We start from the raw sequence: 21,711 nt of genomic DNA, 5'->3' as shown, positions 1-21,711 counted from the left end.
CGGGTTCACACCTGGGCGTTTTACAGCGCTGATCGACGCGCTGTAAAATGCCCTGCAAGTAAAATCCCATTATTTTCTATGGGCATGGTTCTCACTTGGGCGTATATCAGCAAGTCGGAACGTGCTGAAAAACGCCCTATGCCCAAAGAAGTACAGGAGCTTCTTTGGGGCGTTTGACGAACGTTTTGTGGGCTGCAAATCGCGGTTAAAACATGCACCGCAAAACGCGCGTCATACACGCATATTTCGAACGCCTAGGTGGGAACCCAGCCTAAAGGAGAACTATGAGGTGAGTGCTTTTCACTCACCTCATAGTTCTAGCCGACCTGTGACAATGAGACTGTCACAGGTCGGCTCAGTAGATCGCGAAGTGAGCGAACACATACCGGTGTTCGCTCACTTCTCGATCCTGTCACGGCACAGAGCTGTGACAGGGGAGGGGCTGGATTCCCCCCTCCCCACTCCGATCCTCTAGCGCTGACTGGCGGAACGGATAAGGGAGGGGGCAGGTACAGCTGGCTCTGCCTCTAGATAGACGCTAATTTGTGTCCTGCCGTTACCCTAAGGAAACCTATGGGGAAAAGCCCTAACCCCATAGTTCTCCTTTAATCACTGATAACACTAAACTGATGAACAGTAAAAGCGCTTTAATCGTCGCCTATGGGCGTTTTTTGCGATTTTTGCGGGCGCACGCAATTTTAAGGCTTGACATGTTTGGTGTCTATTTACCCGACGTGACCCTGACTTTTATGGTTTACTAAAAATATGGGTAAGAATAAATGTGTTATAACATGGGGCAACTTTTTTGGTTTTTTTTACATTTATGGTACTTTTTAAATTATATAGTAAAAAAAATACCCCCCGTGGTGATTATATACCTCCAAAAGAAAGCTCTATCTGTCCCCAAACTTTTTTAACATAAATTGCAAGGCTATAGTCCGGTCATGCTGACTGGTGAAATTTTTGACTGACTGGTGAGACACTATCAAATTTTTCAAGCCCTGTATATATATATTTCTTATGAATTGTCCAATTATGTCTTATATGATTCAGTATGCCTCAATCATGATAGGTTAGAGTGGTTTCTTTGGAGATATTTCGTTACTAGGATGATGTTAGCATGCACACATCATTTTTATAGTTTTTAAACTTTTGTATGTAATAACGATTTTTTGTTATTAAGCATGTTGTAATCTCTGGGATCTGTCACCTGGTGCCTTAAAAGCCTAATTTACCTATATTTTCCTATTGATTTATCAAGGGGTGTGGCACCAATTACTCAGGACTCGTTCACGATAATTTGTTGCTGCATTAGCAGAAAGAATGTTGTGGGACATCAAAGGTTTCCTACTGTGGCCTGCATTTTATGAATGGGCCTCAAAATGCAGGCCACAGTAACCCTGCACTGCATAAAGGAGAGCAAACAGCAATATCAGCTCTCAGTTATAAGTGACCTTACAGTGTTTCTTATGCTCAAATAAATGTCAAAAATAATGCGATTTCACTTTTTGGAGTCTTTGCCACATTTTTGCCATTGTGCATTTTTGTGCAATACATTGTGGTTTTGCCATTGATGTGATTTTTATTGGTGTGAAATTCTTATATTGTGTAAACCAGGGATGCACCGAAATTTCGGCTGCCGAAATGCATCGTCCAAAAATGGCACTTTGGGCAGAATGCCGAAAGTACCATCTTTCGGCCAAAATTGCGGTACATTTCTAGTTGTTCTCCTCACATTTGCTCACACAGGGCTTGGGAACAAAGTGACTGTGAGCTAAGTGGCGTTAAAAAAATTGGATTTGTGCTGTTTGGGATATATTGAGTGCTGAGTGCTTGGTTTTTGGAATACTTGTTGTCTCTGTTTTTTTTTTTAGACCCTTTTTAGTATTTAAAAACACTTTTTCCTTTTCTGTCAGTTTTTAAACTGATCCTTTTTTTCTTCTCCTCTGGTTTGCAGCTCTATGGTAAGGGGGAGGGGTTAATTGATCCCAGGTGTATCTCATTAAGAAGGTGTATTATAAGCTAGTGCACCACTCACATTGAGCTTGCTCACACAGTTCATTTTGGGCACCAATTCACAAAAAGGATGTTGTGGAACTAGAGAAAGTGCAGAGAAGGGCGACTAAACTCATAAGAGCATGGAGGAGCTCAGCTATGAGGAAAGATTAGCTGACCTGAATTTGTTCTCTGGAGAAGAGGCGATTAAGGGGTGACATGATCACCATGTATAAATACATAAATGGTCCATGTAGTGAGCTTGGTTCCAAATTATTCACTTTAAGGTCACTGCAAAGGACAAGGGGGTACTCTTTGCATCTGGAGGAAAAGAGGTTTCACCTTTGCATACGGAAAGGATTCTTCACAGTTAGAGCTGTGAAAAAGTGGAATAAACTCCCCCAGGAGCTAGTTCTAGCTAGCTCAGTTAATTGTTTTAAAAAAATCTGGATTTATTTCTAAATGCACAGAATATTACTGGATATTGTGTTCTTATAGGTATATTAAGTATCAGAGATTGTTGATCCAGGGAATATCCGATTGCCTTATGGGATCAGGAAGGAATTTTTTTTCCCCTGAGCAAATTGAACCATGCTTTATAGGGGGATTTATTGCCTTCATCTGGAACAGCAGTGGGTAATTGTGGGCATAGCGTTCACATTAAGCTTTTTTTGTTTTCTTCATATCTCTATAGGTTGAACTCGATGGACATGTGTCTTTTTTCAACCTGACTAACTATGTAACCTCTGGGCGTAGCATCCAGCGGTGAGGAGAGAAATCACTGGCTGCTTGTAAATAATTGAGGACATGGTATGTTTACTGTTTTCCCAATTATGAATGAACAGGAAGTGTGCTACATTACTTCTTGTCTATTCATGATTGTGGATATAGTAAACATACTATCTCCACATATTATGAATGAACAGAAACACTCAGTATAGAGGTATTCCTGTTTATTCATAACAGGAGCTGTAGAAAAAGAGATTGAGGATTCTGTGTTATCAATCTTTTTTTCTATTTTCAAAGGGAAAATCAGGGATCTGTTTAGACCTCTGATATTTCCCAGCGACCCCAGAAGTAAAGTAAAAAAATTAAAATATTAATAAAAAATCTAAATAAAATATAAGGTCCAACCCAGGAGAGTGCTAGTCAGTGTGATGAGAGACGGAGGAGGATCAGCTCTGACAGCCCTGCAGAGCCCCAACTGATAAGGAACGAAAAACTAAACTGAAATGGTGGGGGCAAGAGAGGGAGAGGAAACCGGCTGCCAGTGAGACAAACTGCATGAGATAAGTAATCCACATTAACCCTATACAACCTATTGCTGTGGACTATTGAGCATTTACAGTAATCAGAGTGAGAGGAAGGTAAATTGAGGGTTAGGTGGTGTGGATAACTGAGCAGCCTAGCCCCCTCCCCCACCATTCAGATGGGTCGTAACACAAAAAAAGGGTCCTAGAACCGGCGAGAGGTGGACAGAACATAGAAGGTTTTTTTTGTGAAAAATACTTAAGTCTCCTGAAACGGAGTTTAACCCGACAAGGGAGCAGAGGGGAACGGATAGAGACTCACAGGTGGGTTCCCTTCCAGTCTCCCCTGTGGATTCAGACCGCTCAGAGAGAATGAGTGGAGTTGGGGCAGGGGCAGACTGGGCCGGGGGGCAGGGTGGCAATTCCCCCCCGTCCCGCCCGCCAGCATCCACACGCCGCACCTCCTCCCTGCCTCGCGCTTGCTACTGCCAGACCCACCCGCCTGCATCCACGCTCCACACGCCACACCTCCTCACTGCCTCACATTCACCGCCCGCCCACATCAACGATCGGCCCAGGGACACGGGAGAAGAAGAAGTAAGGAGGAGCAGGCGTGTGGGAATGACAGCCGCCGACAGACAGGCCCGATCTCAGAAGCAAGTTGCTAGAGAGAATTTAAATATGTGGGGAATGTCCCAATCGATGTGATAAATATAGTTTTGGGATGAATATTTGTGTGATTTCAATAATGATGGTGATATTGACAATAATAATAATAATAATATTATTAATAATAACTGATGTTTGAAGCGGGGGTGGGGATTAAAAACTGAGTAGTGCACTGAAGAACACATAGAAAGACACAATAAGGGGAAGAATTAGCGGCATTAGTAAGGAGGAGGGTAGTGTGAGGGTTTATTTTTTATTTTCTTCATCTTTCTCCCTCTCTCTCTCCCGATCTCTTCCCTTCTTCTTTCTCTCTTACTTTATCTTCTTTCTTACCCTCTTTTGTCTTTTTCTGCTTTTTTTAGCTTTCTCTCCTGGGTTGGTCTTTGTAAAGGCCATCACATATCCCCTCTATAGGCAATGTAAAACAGAAGTCATCAACTTGGGCAACTATATCGATTGTTTATGGACTATATATTGATAGTATCAAATGAACTCCAGTTATACTGGTAATTACTCCAGAGAAGATGTATGCACCGATCCTGCAGCCTGGTTGGTTGGATAGGGAAACACCCATGTAACAGCACTGTGAAGAAAACATAGGAAACCGGCGCACCGATCTAAGTGCAGTATAAAGTGACTATTTAATAAGGTTAAAAGTAATGCACTTACAGGATATTAAAAAAAACATCCCATTACCCAGTTTCTAAACTGCTCTACAGAATTTGTTGTCTATGGTCTAACTTGCCCCAGTGGCCTTCTACAGGTGAAACTCGAATAATTAGAATATCGTGCAAAAGTAATTGCAGTAAGTGCTGCAAAAGGGGCCCAAACCAAGTACTGAGTACATATGCATGCTTGTACTTTTCAGAGGTCCGATATTGTTCTATGTACAATCCTTATTTTATTGATTGCATGTAATAATCTACTTTTTTGAGGTTGTGGATTTGGGGTTCTTGGGGTTTTCATGAGCTGTAAGCCATAATCATCACAATTATGACAAATCACGGCTTGAACCCCCCTGCCCCTTGCTTTGCATGTAATGAGTCCATCTCATATATTAGTTTCACCTTTTAAGTTGCATTAGTGAAATAAATGAACTTTGCACGATATTCTAATTATTCGAGTTTCACCTGTATATATAGGGTCTGAACTCTCCAGCGAAGAGAAAAATGGCATTTCAATATTACCACTCTCAGCGAGTGGGTCTTCTCTTCCTTCAGGAAACTCACTTCCCGATTTCTTATCAACCTGCCTTTTTTAACAAATACTATCCTCAGTTTTTTCTGGGCAATGCCTCCGACAAGACTAGAGTAGTTGCTATTTGCTTTGCTAAAAATGTTAGATTTTGCTCGTTGCTGGAGATAGGAGATCCAGAGGGGCAATATTTACTATTGAAAGGGGATATAAATGACACCTTAGTTACACTAATTAATTACACCTATTATGCTCCTAACTCGGCTCAGGTGCGTTTTTCACTTCTATGCTACAAACCTTACTACCTCATTTTGAAGGTCTCAGTGATCTGTGCAGGAGATTCTAATCTTGCCCTGGACAGTAGCTTGGATAGGACTCATACTGGAGTATATAGATCTAGACGCCCCCAGAAAGCTGGTACGCGCCTTGCAAAACTGTTGTACTCTCATTCTCTAATAGACATATGGAGGGAAATGAACCCTGCGGTGAAAGGCTACACGCACTTTTCCTCAGCACATCATAGTTATTCTAGGATAGATCACTTCTTTGTGTCCGCTTCTCTTGTGCCTTTGGTTGCTTCCTCCACCATTAGGGAGATGGCATGGTCAGACCACTCTGTGGTGTTGACGGGACTCACCACACCAACACTAGCTGCTAAACTTTTTTACTGGCGCTTGAACGAATCTCTATTGGGGGATGCGGTAGTACAGGGTGAGGTCCAATCACACTTGGAATCCTATTTTTCTATTAATGCCACTCCTGATATGCTCCCTACTATTGTATGGGTGGCCCATAAGGCGACAATTCGAGGCCGATTAATTGAATTGGCTCTCAGAATAAAGAGGAGTGCAACCAGATGCATAAATTAACTGGACACAAAACTTCAACGTTTATCTCGGGCTCATAAGCAGACTCCGTCATTAGATCTCTTGAAATCCCTGGATAAAACTAGATTAGAATTGAACTTGTTACTAACTACTAAAGCGGAAAAAAGTCTTCGATGGTCAGATAACAAATATTATGTCCATAAAGACAACATTGGTACCCTTTTAGCTACTAAACTATCCCCTAAACCTAGAGTTTATACGTTTCCTAAAATTCGATGTACCTCTGGCGCATACTCACTACATCCAACAACTGTCCTTCAGGAGTTCCACTTGTTTTTCACTAAACTCTATCAGGACAGTAATCTCGTTTCATCCGATTCATTGAGATTATTTCTCAGTGAGTTTTGGTTCGAGAACCACTGCGCTAGGACTGTATATCTAAATAGTTAATAGGACCAGCAGCAACTCTGTGTAAGAGTGTATATCTAATATAGCAAGTAAGTTGCGCTTGGTCGAGGGAGTGTGGATTTTATAAGTAAAAAAGGGAAAAACAAACTCTTAAATCCAGAAAACCATAAACATCCCTGTGAAAGACGAAATACTCTATCTCAATATGTGATCAATACGTGAATAATCAAAGTGTGAAACGATCTCTCAGATCAAAGGAGAGCTATAAACAATGTATAAATGCCGGAATCAATTATTACGGCATGTGGTAAGTAAACACTACATTCAAACACATCACAGTGTATCAATAAATATATATGTGGCAGAAGTGCCGGGGTCGAACTGTAGCCCAGAAATCCTCTGAAGTTGAACAAATGAAGACTTGATTGCAATCCTTATATGCGTGACCAGTGGGTCCCAAAATCTTACATGTGTAAACTTGATCCAGTGATCAAAATTAGTGACTAAAATATCCTAACAATGTGGTGAATCTCCTAGTATTATACACACAGTTAGTCTGTGTCTCAATAACCCGTAGAGCAGTGAACACTCTCAATTATATGAAGTAAGATATACGTTCTAATTCCCCTCTCAGATGGATACAGGGGGTTAAATAATTAGAACAATCTCAGCGGTATAGCAAGCATTCAGTGGGTTAAATATTTAAAATAATATCAACGAAATAACAGGCAGTCAATATCAGAAGTTTTGCCGTTTATATGAGATGGGATGAGGGCGGTTACTTTCCTGTCTCTCAATGATGTTTAGATGAATAATCCATTCATTTCTGAGACATATATCTTCCAAAATATATCTCCAACCGATCACGGTTTGAGAAAATCCGGGAAGTCCTGAGGTCCTAATATTCCATCCCCTCCTTTTATCTCCAAATCAGGCAGTCAGAAGTAGTTTTCTCCTTCTACCTCGATTTTTCCAGAGCCTCACCACCCAGACCGACAGCGTATATCTGTTAGTATCTCATAGGAGAGACAAATGGAGAAAGGAGGCGAACCATCTAAGTGCAATAACTAAACACAATTTATTTCTTAAAGTATACAAATGCACTTACAGAATTCACGAACTGATAAAAGCTTTGGAAAACATGTTGCCGAAAACTCAGCTATGAGAGGCGAAGACCAAACATCCTTTGACGCGTTTCGTAGATTAACTTTCTCAAAAAGGAGTCATGTCATCACCTCTCACAGAAACTTTATTTAAACTTGTCTAATTCGTTTAATTAGTACCATCTGGTGTTAGATTGATCTCTCCAAGTGCAACACCAGCAAATCTAAATCTCTATGAGGGTCATTGTCTCAGTCAATATAATGCCTAAATCTATATCCCTCATTAATCGTAGCATCTTAAAAACAATTATCTTATCTGATACCTATGGATTTAATAATAATAAAAAAGTTTAAAAGGTCAGGAAAACCTAACATGGTATAAGATCAGCTAAAATTAAAAAATAAAAACAGCAAAAACTATTATAAAACATCTTTATACGCTACATGGTGTATATACTTATATATATGTCTCGATCCTTATTCTCACTACTATTCCATGCAATTGAACGACATATCCACCATGTGTCATATAGAACCATCCGAAATACCTTAAATTACATGAACGGCTAACATAATTAAAATAAATTTACGTTTATAAAACTATATAATCCTATAAGACATTCCAGTTCATATCTACAGGATTTATATGGACTCTGCTTCCTAACGGAGATAGTTCATATCTATAGGATAATTATAGGTGTGTGGACCCTGGGATGAATATTAGGAGTAGTTTAACCCCTTACATGGGATCAAATGTAGGATACAGTGTGCATTTGATGAAAGACTATCTTTTGGTCTATATGAAGCCCCATCTACAGGTGAAACTCGAATAATTAGAATATCGTGCAAAGTTCATTTATTTCACTAATGCAACTTAAAAGGTGAAACTAATATATGAGATAGACTCATTACATGCAAAGCAAGATAATTCAAGCCGTGATTTGTCATAATTGTGATGATTATGGCTTACAGCTCATGAAAACCCCAAGAACCCCAAATCCACAACCTCAAAAAAGTAGATTATTACATGCAATCAATAAAATGAGGATTGTACATAGGAACAATATCGGACCTCTGAAAAGTACAAGCATGCATATGTACTCAGTACTTGGTTTGGGCCCCTTTTGCAGCACTTACTGCAATTACTTTTGCACGATATTCTAATTATTTGAGTTTCACCTGTATATCGTATAATGTATAGATCTAGGTATAGACTCAGATTGGATACATCTACAGATCTTGAATCAGATGTCAGGAGTATTTTAATACATATACACCGAATGGTTATATTGCGGTATCCATATTCATTAGATCGTTATACATTTCCTATATAATTCTTCCTTTTGACTGGGGTTAGTTGGATTTTTTATATGGAGGGTTAGTCAGATAGTTTATATGAAGGAATAATTTATCATTCAGTATATTCAGTGTATGACCAAACGGAAAAGGTATTCAGTGTATGACCCACCGGGAAGACCAATAATAAGCGAGATAGATTCGATCCTGGCGCGCTTGGGAGAGTACATAGAGTGGTTCTTACAGCCGCTAGTAAAAGGCACAAAAGCCTATCTGAGAGATAGTGGAGACATTATAAAGAATCTGTCTAACATCAAATATGAGGACGACATGTTCTTAGCCACTATGGATGTAGTGTCCTTATACACGAACATCCCCCATGATAGAGGAATAGAAGCCATAAAATGGAGCCTAGAAAATTTCTCGGATCTAGAAGAGAAACAGATTACCTTTGTCATAGACTGTACAGATTTTGCATTAAAAAATAATTACTTTTGGTATCAGGGGGACTTCTTCACCCAAGTTAAAGGCGTTGCAATGGGGGCGAAATTCGCCCCCAGTCTGGCAAACCTGTTTATGGCAAAATGGGAAGAAAAAGCCATATACGAATATAAAAGGATAGGTCTGGTGATCTGGAAAAGGTATATAGATGATGTGGTAATGATTTGGAAGGGCTCATTGCCCTCACTAGAAGAATTCTTCAGATCACTCAACCAAAATAAAGAAGACATTAGTTTTACTTATAATTATAGTAAAGATGCCATAGATTTTCTAGATCTCACTATCCAGGGAAAATATGATAAATTAATAACCAAAACATTATTTAAAAAGACGGATAGAAACGGATATATCCCTATGGGAAGTTGCCACCACCCGTCATGGCTCAAGGGGATACCAAAAGGGCAATTAACAAGAATAAAAAGAAACTGTACTACTTGGGATACAGTTGAAGAACAAGCCCAGAAGATAATATCCAGATTTCAGGAAAAAGGCTACAAAGAACATGAGCTGGACAAAATTAAAAAGAAAATATCAGATCTAGATAGAGAAAAGATGCTCCAGGTGAAAGTGAACAAACAGAAAGAACAACCTGTTCTGTTCATTACCAACTTCTCGACACAATATAAAGAAGTGGAACACATCCTTGGAAAACACTGGCCACTCCTCAAAAAAGATAAGGTCCTGGGACCATTACTCCCTATAAAGCCAAGGATAGTATATAAAAAGGCCCCAAATATTAAAAGTAGACTGGTACATAATCTATTGGATCCTCCAAAAAAATCTTCCTCTTTTTTTCAAGGTAAAAGGATTCTATCCATGTGGTAATTGTGTGGGATGCAGACAAACTGGAAAAAAAGAAAAAATTGCTAGATTTTTGTTCTAACTCAAATGGATGACAATTTAAAATCAATGAATTTATTTCATGCCATAGTACTCACGTTACCTATACAATGCCCTTGTGGGTTACAGTATATAGGGAGAACCACCCGAGAATTAAGGGGGAGGATACGTGAGCACATGAATAATATAAAGAAGGGCAAACGTGACCACAACCTATCTAGACATTTTAGGGAAAAGCATAACTGTAATCCGAAGGGAATACAATTTATGGGTCTCGATAGGGTATTAAAGCACTGGAGAGGAAACCATATGAAGAGAGATATCTCCAGAAACAAGACTAAGTGGATCTACCTGTTGGAAACTATGACACCCAAAGGTCTCAATGTGGAACTGGACCTGAACTGTTTCTTATCAAATGACTAAGGTAGAATACTAGTATATACCATCTATAACACATCTGATCTGATCATGTAGAAGTAAAAAAGGGGGGGCATCCCACAGATACTAGTAATATCAAAGAAACATACAGAATCGATTAAAACAGAACAAAATGGATATCTAACATAGAAAGTATGGAAAAGCTTATTCTGTATGTAATCTTATCATGAAAGATAAAAGGTGAAACTTTCTCCCTCCTAGGAACTTAGAACAGATTAGAATGAGGTTATAACGAGCCTATGTAACAAATAGAGTACCTTTTCCATTTTGTCTTCATTTGTTCAACTTCAGAGGATTTCTGGGCTACAGTTCGACCCCGGCACTCCTGCCACATATATATTTATTGATACACTGTGATGTGTTTGAATGTAGTGTTTACTTACCACATGCCGTAATAATTGATTCCGGCATTTATACATTGTTTATAGCTCTCCTTTGATCTGAGAGATCGTTTCACACTTTGATTATTCACGTATTGATCACATATTGAGATAGAGTATTTCGTCTTTCACAGGGATGTTTATGGTTTTCTGGATTTAAGAGTTTGTTTTTCCCTTTTTTACTTATAAAATCCACACTCACTCAGACCAAGCGCAACTTACTTGCTATATTAGATATTTCTCAGTCCATCCTTGTAACTCGACCATTCCATGATTATGGAAGCACCCATCTCGGCACTCGAAACTGCTCCATGTTCGTATGGACTGCCTGCCTTATATTATAAGAAGTTTTCGGATGTCTTGGTGCCCCACTTGGAGAGATTCTTTAATGAAGTGAGACGGGGGAGTCCCTTACACACAGATTTAAATAGGGCGTACTTTACAGTTCTTCCTAAACCCAAAAGGACCTGGGGGAAATCTCCAACTATAGACCGATCTCCTTGATAAACAATGATTTAAAACTCCTAACTAAAATCTTGCTAATCGATTGAGGTCCTACCCCTGTTTCACCAACTGCGGGAGGATATGTCTCGATGGGACTCCTGTAATTTGTCATGGCTGGGTTCGCATTCATGCACTCAAAATGACATGCTCCCCAAGATCCTATATTACTTTTGGGCTCTACCGATAGCTATACATAAGCCAGACCTTTTGAAATTCCAATCCTTAATTATTAAATTTGTTTGGCATGGGAAAAATCCTAGACTCTCAAACTGTACTGCATAGTTGTTCCAAACGGACAGGGGGTTTGGGTTTTCCCAATCTCTTGCAATACTATAAGGCAGCCTAATGGAATCTCTCTCTGCCTCGGGTACACCAATTGATGCCTTGAAGTGGATGTCCCTGAGGCAGAGGCCGGTCATTCTGGCCCCGACCTTGTCTTGTTCTATGACAGTATGGGACTCATTCCGAAGGGGACGTGGGTTGGTGTCGCCTCCTACTCCTCTGGCTCCCATCTTGGACGAGGAGAAGATCCTGACAAGCGTATCAGCAATGATCTTTCTTACATTTAACACGGCCGATCAACCTTTCACAAAACCAGCTTGGTCCGGTGAGATGAGAGCAGGCAACACGACAGCCAATCTATTGGCCAGAATTTTTGGAGAGCAACTTGATGTCGAAATTTAGGAGAGAGCCCGGGAGGGCAGGATCTTTCCCTTTTTTCGGTATCAAGTGGATAAAGGCCGCGCTAAATGTGTCTGGATAACTTTCGTTGTGTAGAATGAGACCAACTAGGGAGTGGGAGATATGGTCACTTACAGTCTTATAGAATTCAGCAGTCAGACCATCGGGACCTGGAGCCTTAGTAGCCTGAGCAATATTAAAAAAGAGCGGGGGAGAGGGGTATCACATACTTTAGCAGGATCTGAGGAGGTCTCACCATGTGAGTCAATCAATTGAAAGTACGTGGTCAGAAACGGTTCTACCTCGGATCAAATTTGCCAGTAACTTACCGGATTTATTTCTGAATTTGAAAAATTCGGGATCTTTGTGGGAGCGAATCTGGAGATCATATTGTGATATCCAGTGCTCACAGGTCTGTTTAGCTTGTAACCAGAAAGACTTGTTTTGGGGGTCAGGGCTTTGTTTATACGTCAAGTAGGCCAATATGGCCGCCGTGCAAGCCTTTACGTATCTCTTTCTCGTTAATCTCTTTTGGGAGGTGACATAGGCCAAAATCTTGCCTCTTAATAGGGCCTTTGCCGCTTTCCAAAACAGGATAGGAGTGTCAACATGTATAGCATTATTAGGAACATAATCGTTCCACCAGGAAGTAAGAGGACCCTGGAAGATATAATCTGTAGCTATGTAGCCTGTTTGGGGGGCAGTCATGTGAGATGACCATCTCCGATCAACTACCACTGCTGACCTGTGGGTAACTCAGAAGTCCCAAGCCTCCGCTAAGTGGGAGTAAAGGGGCTGTAATCAATTGTACTGGCAGTGCCTCCACACAACTGGGCCTTGTTGTTACAAGTGGGACCCCTAAATGAGATGACCTTGTCCCCAGGAGTAGGTAGTCACATAAGTCCTCCTTGCAGTAGTAATGAGCTCGAGAGTCCATGGATGCCTTTTAAACGTTTATTAAAGAAGTTGAAATAATGAGGGTAGATAGGTGTGCTGGAATACCCGAAATGCTGGTGATATAGTAGATTCACTTCTAGAAAGGAGTACAGATCCTAGTGGAAGGTCCATCTTCTCCCTCTTGATAGGCCAGAAGTGTCTCCATTCCCACAGAGGTTCCAGTGTATACGCTGCTTCAGGATATACTGTAGCCTGGACCAGTGGAGGTTCATGTGGTGACTCCAGTGTCCCCATGACCTCTGTTAACATGGGTTAGGTCACTGTAGTTGATCCAGCAAAATATGATGGCACATGGCATTCCATGCGGTTAGGCCTTGAGGGCCTAGCCCTCAGGGCTGGGCAGCTGCCCAGCACCTGAGCTCCAACCTCCCAACAGTGGAGTGGCAGGAACAAGACTACCCCAGTTCTGAGCATGCTCATGGGTTTTGATATAGCCAATCCCTCCTACAATGATGTTCACTGCACTGATTGGCCACCACAGAACCACAGTCACATGATGCCACTCCATCACAGTACTCTGTCACAGCAAAGTCTGGTGGATAAAGCACATGGACAACTCATGAGCACACCCTAATGGCGGAAAGTAATAACTAAATTTGGAACCCCGACTAACACTGTTTTATTACAGGGGGTGTTAGGGGGTAGACCCCTACACTAGGTATGAAGGAGGACGGGAGGTTAGTCCCAGATTGTGTAATGTCATCATTACCGGAGCATGGTCCGATATAACCAGGTCAATTGTTACTAAGGAAGTTTTAGAAACAAGGTTAGGCAATGTGAGAAATAAGTCCAGCGAAGAGAGGGAGTCATGAGCATGGGAGAAGTGAGTATATTCCCTGTCCTTAGAATGTAGAAAGCGCCAAATATCTATAAGGCCAGCTGCCTGACACATGTTAAGTAGGTTTCAATCCTGGAAGTAAGTAGATTGTGAGGGGCGGGTTCTTGTCCGAGAGCGATCCTCCAGAGTGTCAGGAACTGCATTGAAGTCCCCTCACAGGAGAACATAAGTATTCGGAGTAGCACGGGACTGGCGGGATAGGAGCATGTCATAAAAATTCTTGTCTGAATTTTGGCCATAGATATTCCAGATATCCAGCACTACATCCCCCAGCTGTAAGGAAACTTGGGACGACCCTCACCCATGTCATGTTGCTAGGAAAGTAGGGAACATGGTAGAGTCTTCCTAATAAGAATCACAGTCCATGCAGAGTGGCCTTTAGCAGGGGTGGCCACAGTGGCGCCTACCCAGGACTGTTTTAGGCGTTTGATGTCTTCTTGAGAGAGGTGAGTTTCTTGTAGCAACGCCACATCTGTTTTTTTCAGATGTCGTAAGATTTGTTTTAGTTCCTGAGGAGTTTTGAGTCCTTTGACATTCCACGTTGATATTTTCAAGGTGGATCCCATTCCAGTAATAGGAGGGGCATAATGAAGTGAGTAAAGGTCAGATACAGCAAGGGATCGGATCAGCACCGGTGTCCCAGTGCTGACCCTATTCTATGAATCCTGCGAATCTTAGGAAGAGAGGTGATAATCCAAAAGTAGGACTAACAACTGATGATGTCTCTTGAATAACTCGCCTCCAGATATCAGATAGGACTTGTGAGCGCGGGGTAAGCGGAGCAATTGGACCAAGGTTGAGGAATAATTCGAAAAAAAAGAAAAACATCTTGCAGAGTATTCTCTTAACAACCGATAAGAGAAATGTATCACAGAGTTAGAAAACACTACTAAAAACAATCAGTGTGGGTGTGAAGTGTTTTGCATCAGTAACAGAGCAGGCAATTGGTCCAGAGCAACAAGTACCTGTTGGGAATTCAGGCTTTTTTTCAGGGGAGGGCTCTTGATCAGGGAAGCAGAAGCTGAGGCGGCATCTGAGAAGTGTCTATCGACATAGGTCCTTGCTTGGAGTGGCAGAAGTGAATTGGAATTGTTTCCCATCTGGAGCCGAAAAGCGTAGGATAGCAGGGTATGCCAGGGTGAACTTGACATGTTTATGCACTAGAAGTTGGCAGACTTCTTGAAAAGCGTGGGGTGCTTTAGAGCAGTGGTTCTCAACCTTTCTAGGGCCTGGGAACCCTTAGTAACATTTGCCAAGTTGTGGTGACCCCCAAAGGTAAAATTTAGGGATGACACGGCTGTTGCAGCAACATCTGGAGGCGTGGCAGAAGAACTGACACTGCTGAGCTAGGAGAGAGCTGAGGAGGACTCTCACCTTGCACAGCGACCCACAGGTTGAGAACCACTGCTATAGGCAAAGACAGGACCGGGCTCTGCAGCTGGAACTAGAAGAATTGGATTTAAAGTGTGTGGCTATATAACTTATGAGGTACATACTCCGCAGTACTGTCACTGATAGGGATGGGCTCGGGTGAGTTTGCAGCTCCGAGCCCGCCAGGAAGCTGACAGCGCCAATCACAGGCACTGAGACATTTCCCGATCTCTGCAGCTGTGGACCGGGAAAATGGAATGCATAGCTAGAAGTGTGTTTTACATATTTTTTTATTCAATACATACATATTGCACCCGCCCTCTGCTGCTGTCAATCACTAGAAGGGGACATGATGGAGAACTTCATGTCCCCTTCTGCTGATTGGCAACATCAGAGGGCGGGTGCAATAGCTAGTTTGCTATTGGCTTTTTCAAAGTGAAATAGCCAATAGGAATCTAGCTATGCATTTCTATGGTGGGTTTTTTTTTCTGACTTACGGCGGTCCCCGATTTAAAAAAAAAAAAACAGAGCAGAGAAAGGTCCCGACCTTTCCGGGAGAAAGTGTCTCTCTCCCGGCAGCCAAGAGCCACTAGGCGACCCCTGGCAAATTGTCATTCGACCCCCGAGGGGGTCCCGACCCACAGGTTGAGAACCACTACTTTAGAGAGTTCTGCAGAATAGTCTGCAAATAACAACAGCTTGTAGCCCTCCGCTACCAGTTGATGTTGTGTTCTGTATGTTTGTAGGATACAATGTTTATCCGAGTAATCCACAAACCTGGTGATGACTGGCCTAGGTTTCTCTGATTCTTTGAGGGGGCCCAATCTGTGTGCTCTCTCCACAGTGTATATCGATGTGATACCCAGTGCCTGGGGAATAGTGGAGGAGCAGAACTGTTGCAAATCGCTCGGTTTTACCAACTCAGGAATCCCAATCATCCGCAGGTTGTTTCTGCAGGATCTATTTTCCAGATCATCCACTTTGTCTTGCAAATATTGTAGTAGTTTTGTATCATTTTGCGATTTTTGAGAAGCTGCAGCATGGTCTTCCAGGGCCTGAAGCCTATTTGTCTGTGCCTCCAGCCCTGCAGTGGGAGGCCCCATATGGGTTTGCTAGGAATACGCAATGATATGAGCCACCTCATATTTCAAATGAGAGGCCACTGTGGCAACTAGTCTCTGATAATCAATCCAGGCATGTGTTGGAAGCTGTGACTCACCGCTTGAGTTTTCGGCAGCATCTGATCCCCTTTCGTCCATGTTCTCCACATTCGTCCGATTTTCGTTCTGGTCGAACGGGGAGGAAAGAGAATGGCGGGTCGGTTGCGAGTGGGTCACAAATCTGTCCATAGCCAGCCGTGGATGGGAGACCGGGTGAGAGGTCCGGATGAGAAGCAAAATGAGCTGGGTAAGAGGTGGTGGATCAGAGCTCCGGCATACACTTCTAGTCCATCTGGCACTAGAACCGGAAGTCATTGCATTTTTTTTATGCAAGCATAACTGCTACTAGACTTTTTTGCTTTCTTTTTCTGTGAGAATATAAAACCTGCTGTATCCTCAAAGGTAGTTGGGCACATTGTTACACAGACTTTCTGTTGTACATGCTGTATCTTTGCAAATCAAATTAAACTGTTACTTTTTTAACTACCTGCAGGCCTAAATCGATTTTCTCCAACAATATCTTTAGATGCAACTAAAGACTTTGATATTATCAAATGGTCTTATTTGTATACAGCAATGGAAAAACTTAATGTACTAGAAGGATAGTGTAGTGGGTGCATGTGATTGTTTGTAGCAGCTAGTATGTATGTTTGTTTTTCCTGTAACTAAGTTTGTACACGCAACATTTTTGCCAAGTATGTATACTACTGACGTGGAAGAATCACACAGCAAAAATGTCAAAAGTGTGTCAGTCATTTACGAACAGAAACTAAAAACAAGCTCAGTCATGAAGGGGTTAAATGCTACTTAGTCAGTTTTCCTTGAGCTTTACTGCAAGAACAGACAACAAAATAGAAATTAAAGTTTTGCCAGGCTTTACACCTGGGTTCATCCTTGGGATAAGCTTTACGTCTCTGGGATTTGTAGTCCAGAGCAAAACAAGCATTCAAGTACTTGAACTATTAACAAAAATCTATCTTGTGTATCACTCGGCTGTAGATGCTGAAATCATCTCTGAATTCATGCTGACCCTAACCTTTCTTCTGCAAGGTGGCTACTTTTGTTCCCCATGGCCCCCATTGGAGTGAGCTTGGAGTGGTGGCTACTTGAACCATGGGGAACAAAAGTAGCCACCCTCCAGAAGGAAGGACAGTGTTAGCATGAATTCAGAAATGAGTTGAGAATCTACAGCCGAGTGAAACACAAATAACATACATTTTTGTTAATAGGTAAGGTACTTGAATGTGTTTTTAAGATTAAACTCCTGAGGTTAGTGTCATTTTAATAATTTGTATTGAGATTGTAGTCCACCAATGGAGCCAGGTCAGTTAGTGCTTAGACAAGCGATCTTGGAGCGGTGGCTAATTTACAACACACACACACATGGGCCATAGGAACAAAAGTAGCCACCCTCCGGAAGGATGGACAGTGTCAGCACAAATTCAGAGATGATTTGAGGATCTACAGCTGAGTGATACACAAATAGGCTACATTTTTGTTAATAGTTAGGGTACTTGAATGCATTTTTAAGGTTTAACTACGGAGTTTAGTATCACTTTAAAATGTTTTTACCGTGATCACTTTAGAGATTTCCCACTCCTTCCTGTACGGAGGAAAACTCAATGGCACAGGAAGTAAGGGGAAATCTCTTTTATAGTAGAGTAGGTATCTTGCTGCACTCCTTACCGGAACAGTAGCTATCCTGTACATATGGGTGGGTGTTTTGTAGTGAGCACGGATGGCACCGTGAACAACATAGGAATAGTAGAGATGAGACCAGCACACCAAAAAAGTTTCAGGCTCAGAATGACGGCTGAGCATGATGAAGGAGAACCCTTGAGGCCCCGAAATCGCTTGTAATTGAATGGCAACTTGTCATTAAATGGACTTTTGCTGAAACCTTTTTGGTGTGCTAGTGACATCTCTGCTATCTTTTTTACAGTGCCACAGACAGTTATAAAAATGTACACAGGACAGGAATATTTGGAACACCTGCAGTAAAATAAAACAAAGCATCAACTCCTACTGCATGCAGTGGCCAAACAGTATAATGTGCATTGTTGCATCAGATACATGTCCTTGAAACCTCCCCTGACACACAATATACCATTTCTTTCTTCATTCATGACATGCAATTATACAGTTTATGCTGTATTTCACTGGTAAACAAATATGAGCTTTCCTACGAACAATCACATGTACATATCACCAAAATTGTCATTTTGTTTTTTTGAAAGGAATAATGTAGCATGTAAATGAGCCATTTCTTCTCACCTCAGCTACCTGAGGGGCAGCATGGATTAAATGCCAGACATATCCATTCAACTCTTCCTTCCGACGCTCAGCTGCTGCCTCTCCTCGGGAACGACCAATCACAAAGCGGCTTGGGAAGCTGGAAGAGGAATAAAACACTGCAAATAATATTCTATAAAAAACCTTTATATGTGTAACTAGCAAAAGTGTGCTCATTTCAGATCAAGCTAGGTTAGTGATAACAAATAATGTTGAGTGGGTAAGATGTACATGAAGGGATGCACACGGTATGATGGTGGCTAGCATGTGCAGGAGAAAAGTGCCAATGTATTATAGCTTGCAAGCTCTCAAGGGCAGGGTCCCCCTTACCATCTTGTCTTGATTTGTACTGGTAACTGTAATGTCTTCCTTACATTGTAAAGTGATGCACAAACTTTTGACGCTATATAAATCCTGTATAATAAAATAATGATATGATGACGAGCAGCATTTGCGGGAGAAATGTGCAGAGTATGATGGTGGGCAGTATGTACGGGAGAGGCATGCTCAGGGTATAGTGGTGGGCAGTATGTGCAGGAGAGTAGTGGAAAGAGTAAGACAACAGGCAGCATGTATAGAGGATGTGACAAGAGGAGTGCAGAGGGTAGGGCAGTGGGCAGTATATTTTGTGTATTGTGAAGAAGGTGTGAAGAAATGTCACTTAAAGGCTCCTAGGCATCAGCACAGCAATGGTCAGAGGAGGGGGCAGTGCCAAGCATACCGGCAGCAGCTGCAGCTTTCAAGAATCAGCTTCAGGAATGGTGCTGGATGGAAGGGGAATATTCTCCTGGCTAACTGCCAATCAGCAGCAGCAGATGTAGGCAGGGATGTTTAATGTGGCTGAAATGGGGAGAGGGGAAATTGACTTCACCCAAACCAGCACTTTACAGGAAGTGTTGGAGGATCAATGCATCACATACTTTTTTTTGTGTACATTCTCAGTAAAAACCCTAACACCACCATTTCTTTCAAATGTGTAGGGCTGAACACGTGTAGCTCTTTGTGGCTATAGGGCGGACGAAAATCACAAGACCTGGTGTGCCCTTAACAAGTATGCAAAATCTTGAGGCCATCTAGTCTAAAATGTAAAGGGGGTGGTGGTATGCAAAACGCATAAAAAGGTAGGGTTCCATCATTTGCATTTAAGTCCTCCCTTTAAATCAAGAGCCCCCCTTCACATCAAAGTCCCTCTTTCACAGAGACCCCCTCTACATCAGTAGCTCCCCTTCACATTAGAAGCCCTCTCCTTTTACATCAGAGTCCCCTCCTTTCACACCAGAAGCCCCCCTTCACATCAGGAGCCCCCCTCTCACATCAGAAACCCTGTTTATGTCAGTTCCCCATTCATATCAGAGTCCTACAATCAGAAACTTTCGAGTCACCCCTGCGGAAGACAGCCAAGAGTGCCAGAGGGCACCTTGGTTGAGAAAGGCCGATTTAACTTTAAAGCAAGCATAAGCTGGCATTTTTTCTCAGTTAGAAAATTAAAATCTAATTTCTTGTTTAAACTTACCTGGGAAGCTGTGACGTTGGGAAAAGAAGCCTTAACTTGTTATGCAACTCCTGAAACTCTTCAAAATACCTCTGAATGTGTGTGGTTTCATTTTCTCTGACTACTTTGATCACATACACCTGGAGAGATAAAAAATAAACTATGTATAGGCATATCGAATTAATATTTAGAAGTAACCACTGGTGAAACATATTGAAGGGAATTTATCAGAACTGGAGCAAACAAAAAATGGATCAGCTGTGCATGGTAACCAATCAGCTTATCTTTTTCATTTTTAAATCTTAACTGAACAAACTGATGTGAAAAGCTGATTGGTTGTAATGCACAGCTGCTCCAGTTTTGATAAATTTCCCTCATTGTGTATGTAACTGTGATAAAAGATAAATAATATAAAACAAGCCACTGTTAGATTATGCTAAATGATATAGGTAGTAATGTCCATAATGTATGTTATTTCTGTCTGTAGCAACCATTCAATAACTGAATAGAGAATCCAACTGATTGATATAGGCAACAATAACCATTCTTCCTCTAGTCACTCAGATAAATAATGTTTCCAATAGCTGTATAAGCAGACCCCATTGTGAAAAAACAGTGGGTGCTGCAGTTATGGTGCTCCATCTTTGAACTGCAGTAAAAGATGTCCTAACAAGAACATCTTAAACCGTCTTTGGAAATAACACTAGGTATTTACTTACATATCCCTTATTAGGATTATATATCTTCTTATATCTAGTCAGGAAGACATCACAGATTCTCCTATCCATCTTCATGGTATATATCTTTGGAACAAAGGAGAGTGTCAGCCGCTCATCTGAACCACTAAATTTCAGCTGTGCAAGGTTGTGAATGAAAAAATTCAGCTTCGTAGCCACTGATCCAAGGCTGGATTCTATAAGACTGGTGTAGATAATGAGAAGAAAGATTAAGCATAAAGTCACAATGTAAAACAGCCCACAGTGTATGCTTTCTGATTCTCTCTCAAGTATTACAGAGTAAATGGAAAGTCATAACCTTAAATGGCTGATCCCTGTTGAAGATTAACTGCAACAGAGGGTCAGTATTAATAATGATCCCTAAATCAAAACTACAGTATAAATATTGCCAGCAGGGCAATCACGTGCAGACTGTTAAGATAATTTTTTTTTTTTTTATCAATAATTCCTGTTGGTGTAAATAATTTTGAAGTCTACATCAAATGAACAAGATACCAACAGAACAGTATGGATCCCTTAAGAGCTAACATTATTTAAAGCAGTTCCAGCAAACACATGAAACTCTGGCAACTAGGTCCTTAGAATTGTGTCAATTAGTGTAAACATATATGTTGAGTCAAAGACTTAATATACAACTTTTCATAAAACACATACACGTAAAACATCATTCTTTTCCATTTTTAGTACCTGGAAAACTAGCCATCTACAATGGAACCATAAAAATCTCTTGTACAGCAAAACATAACAATAGGGATCATACTATAGTACAAATTACCAC

The 21,711-nt window shown here is 41.3% G+C and overlaps 1 protein-coding gene across 1 annotated transcript in view; it reads right to left on the bottom strand.

The window, feature by feature from the left end:
* The window catches only part of LOC108801307 (phosphatidylinositol 4-phosphate 3-kinase C2 domain-containing subunit beta-like), a 136,712-nt gene extending 115,564 nt beyond the window's left edge, over positions 1–21,148 (bottom strand). The window contains exons 1-3 of the mRNA XM_018573243.1: positions 20,916–21,148; positions 20,218–20,336; positions 18,687–18,804 (exon numbers count right to left, since the gene is read on the bottom strand). Of these exons, the coding sequence (XP_018428745.1) occupies positions 18,687–18,804; positions 20,218–20,336; positions 20,916–20,990 (312 nt within the window). The 5' untranslated portion in view covers positions 20,991–21,148. The remainder of the gene's footprint in view (positions 1–18,686; positions 18,805–20,217; positions 20,337–20,915) is intronic.
* Positions 21,149–21,711: the final 563 nt, after the last annotated feature.

Source organism: Nanorana parkeri, unplaced genomic scaffold (genome assembly GCF_000935625.1).
Source record: "Nanorana parkeri isolate BGI_ZX_2015 unplaced genomic scaffold, ASM93562v1 scaffold2298, whole genome shotgun sequence".
NCBI lineage: Eukaryota > Metazoa > Chordata > Amphibia > Anura > Dicroglossidae > Nanorana > Nanorana parkeri.
The sequence above is the reverse complement of the archived record's forward strand: the minus strand, read 5'-3'. Positions and strand labels throughout refer to the sequence as shown.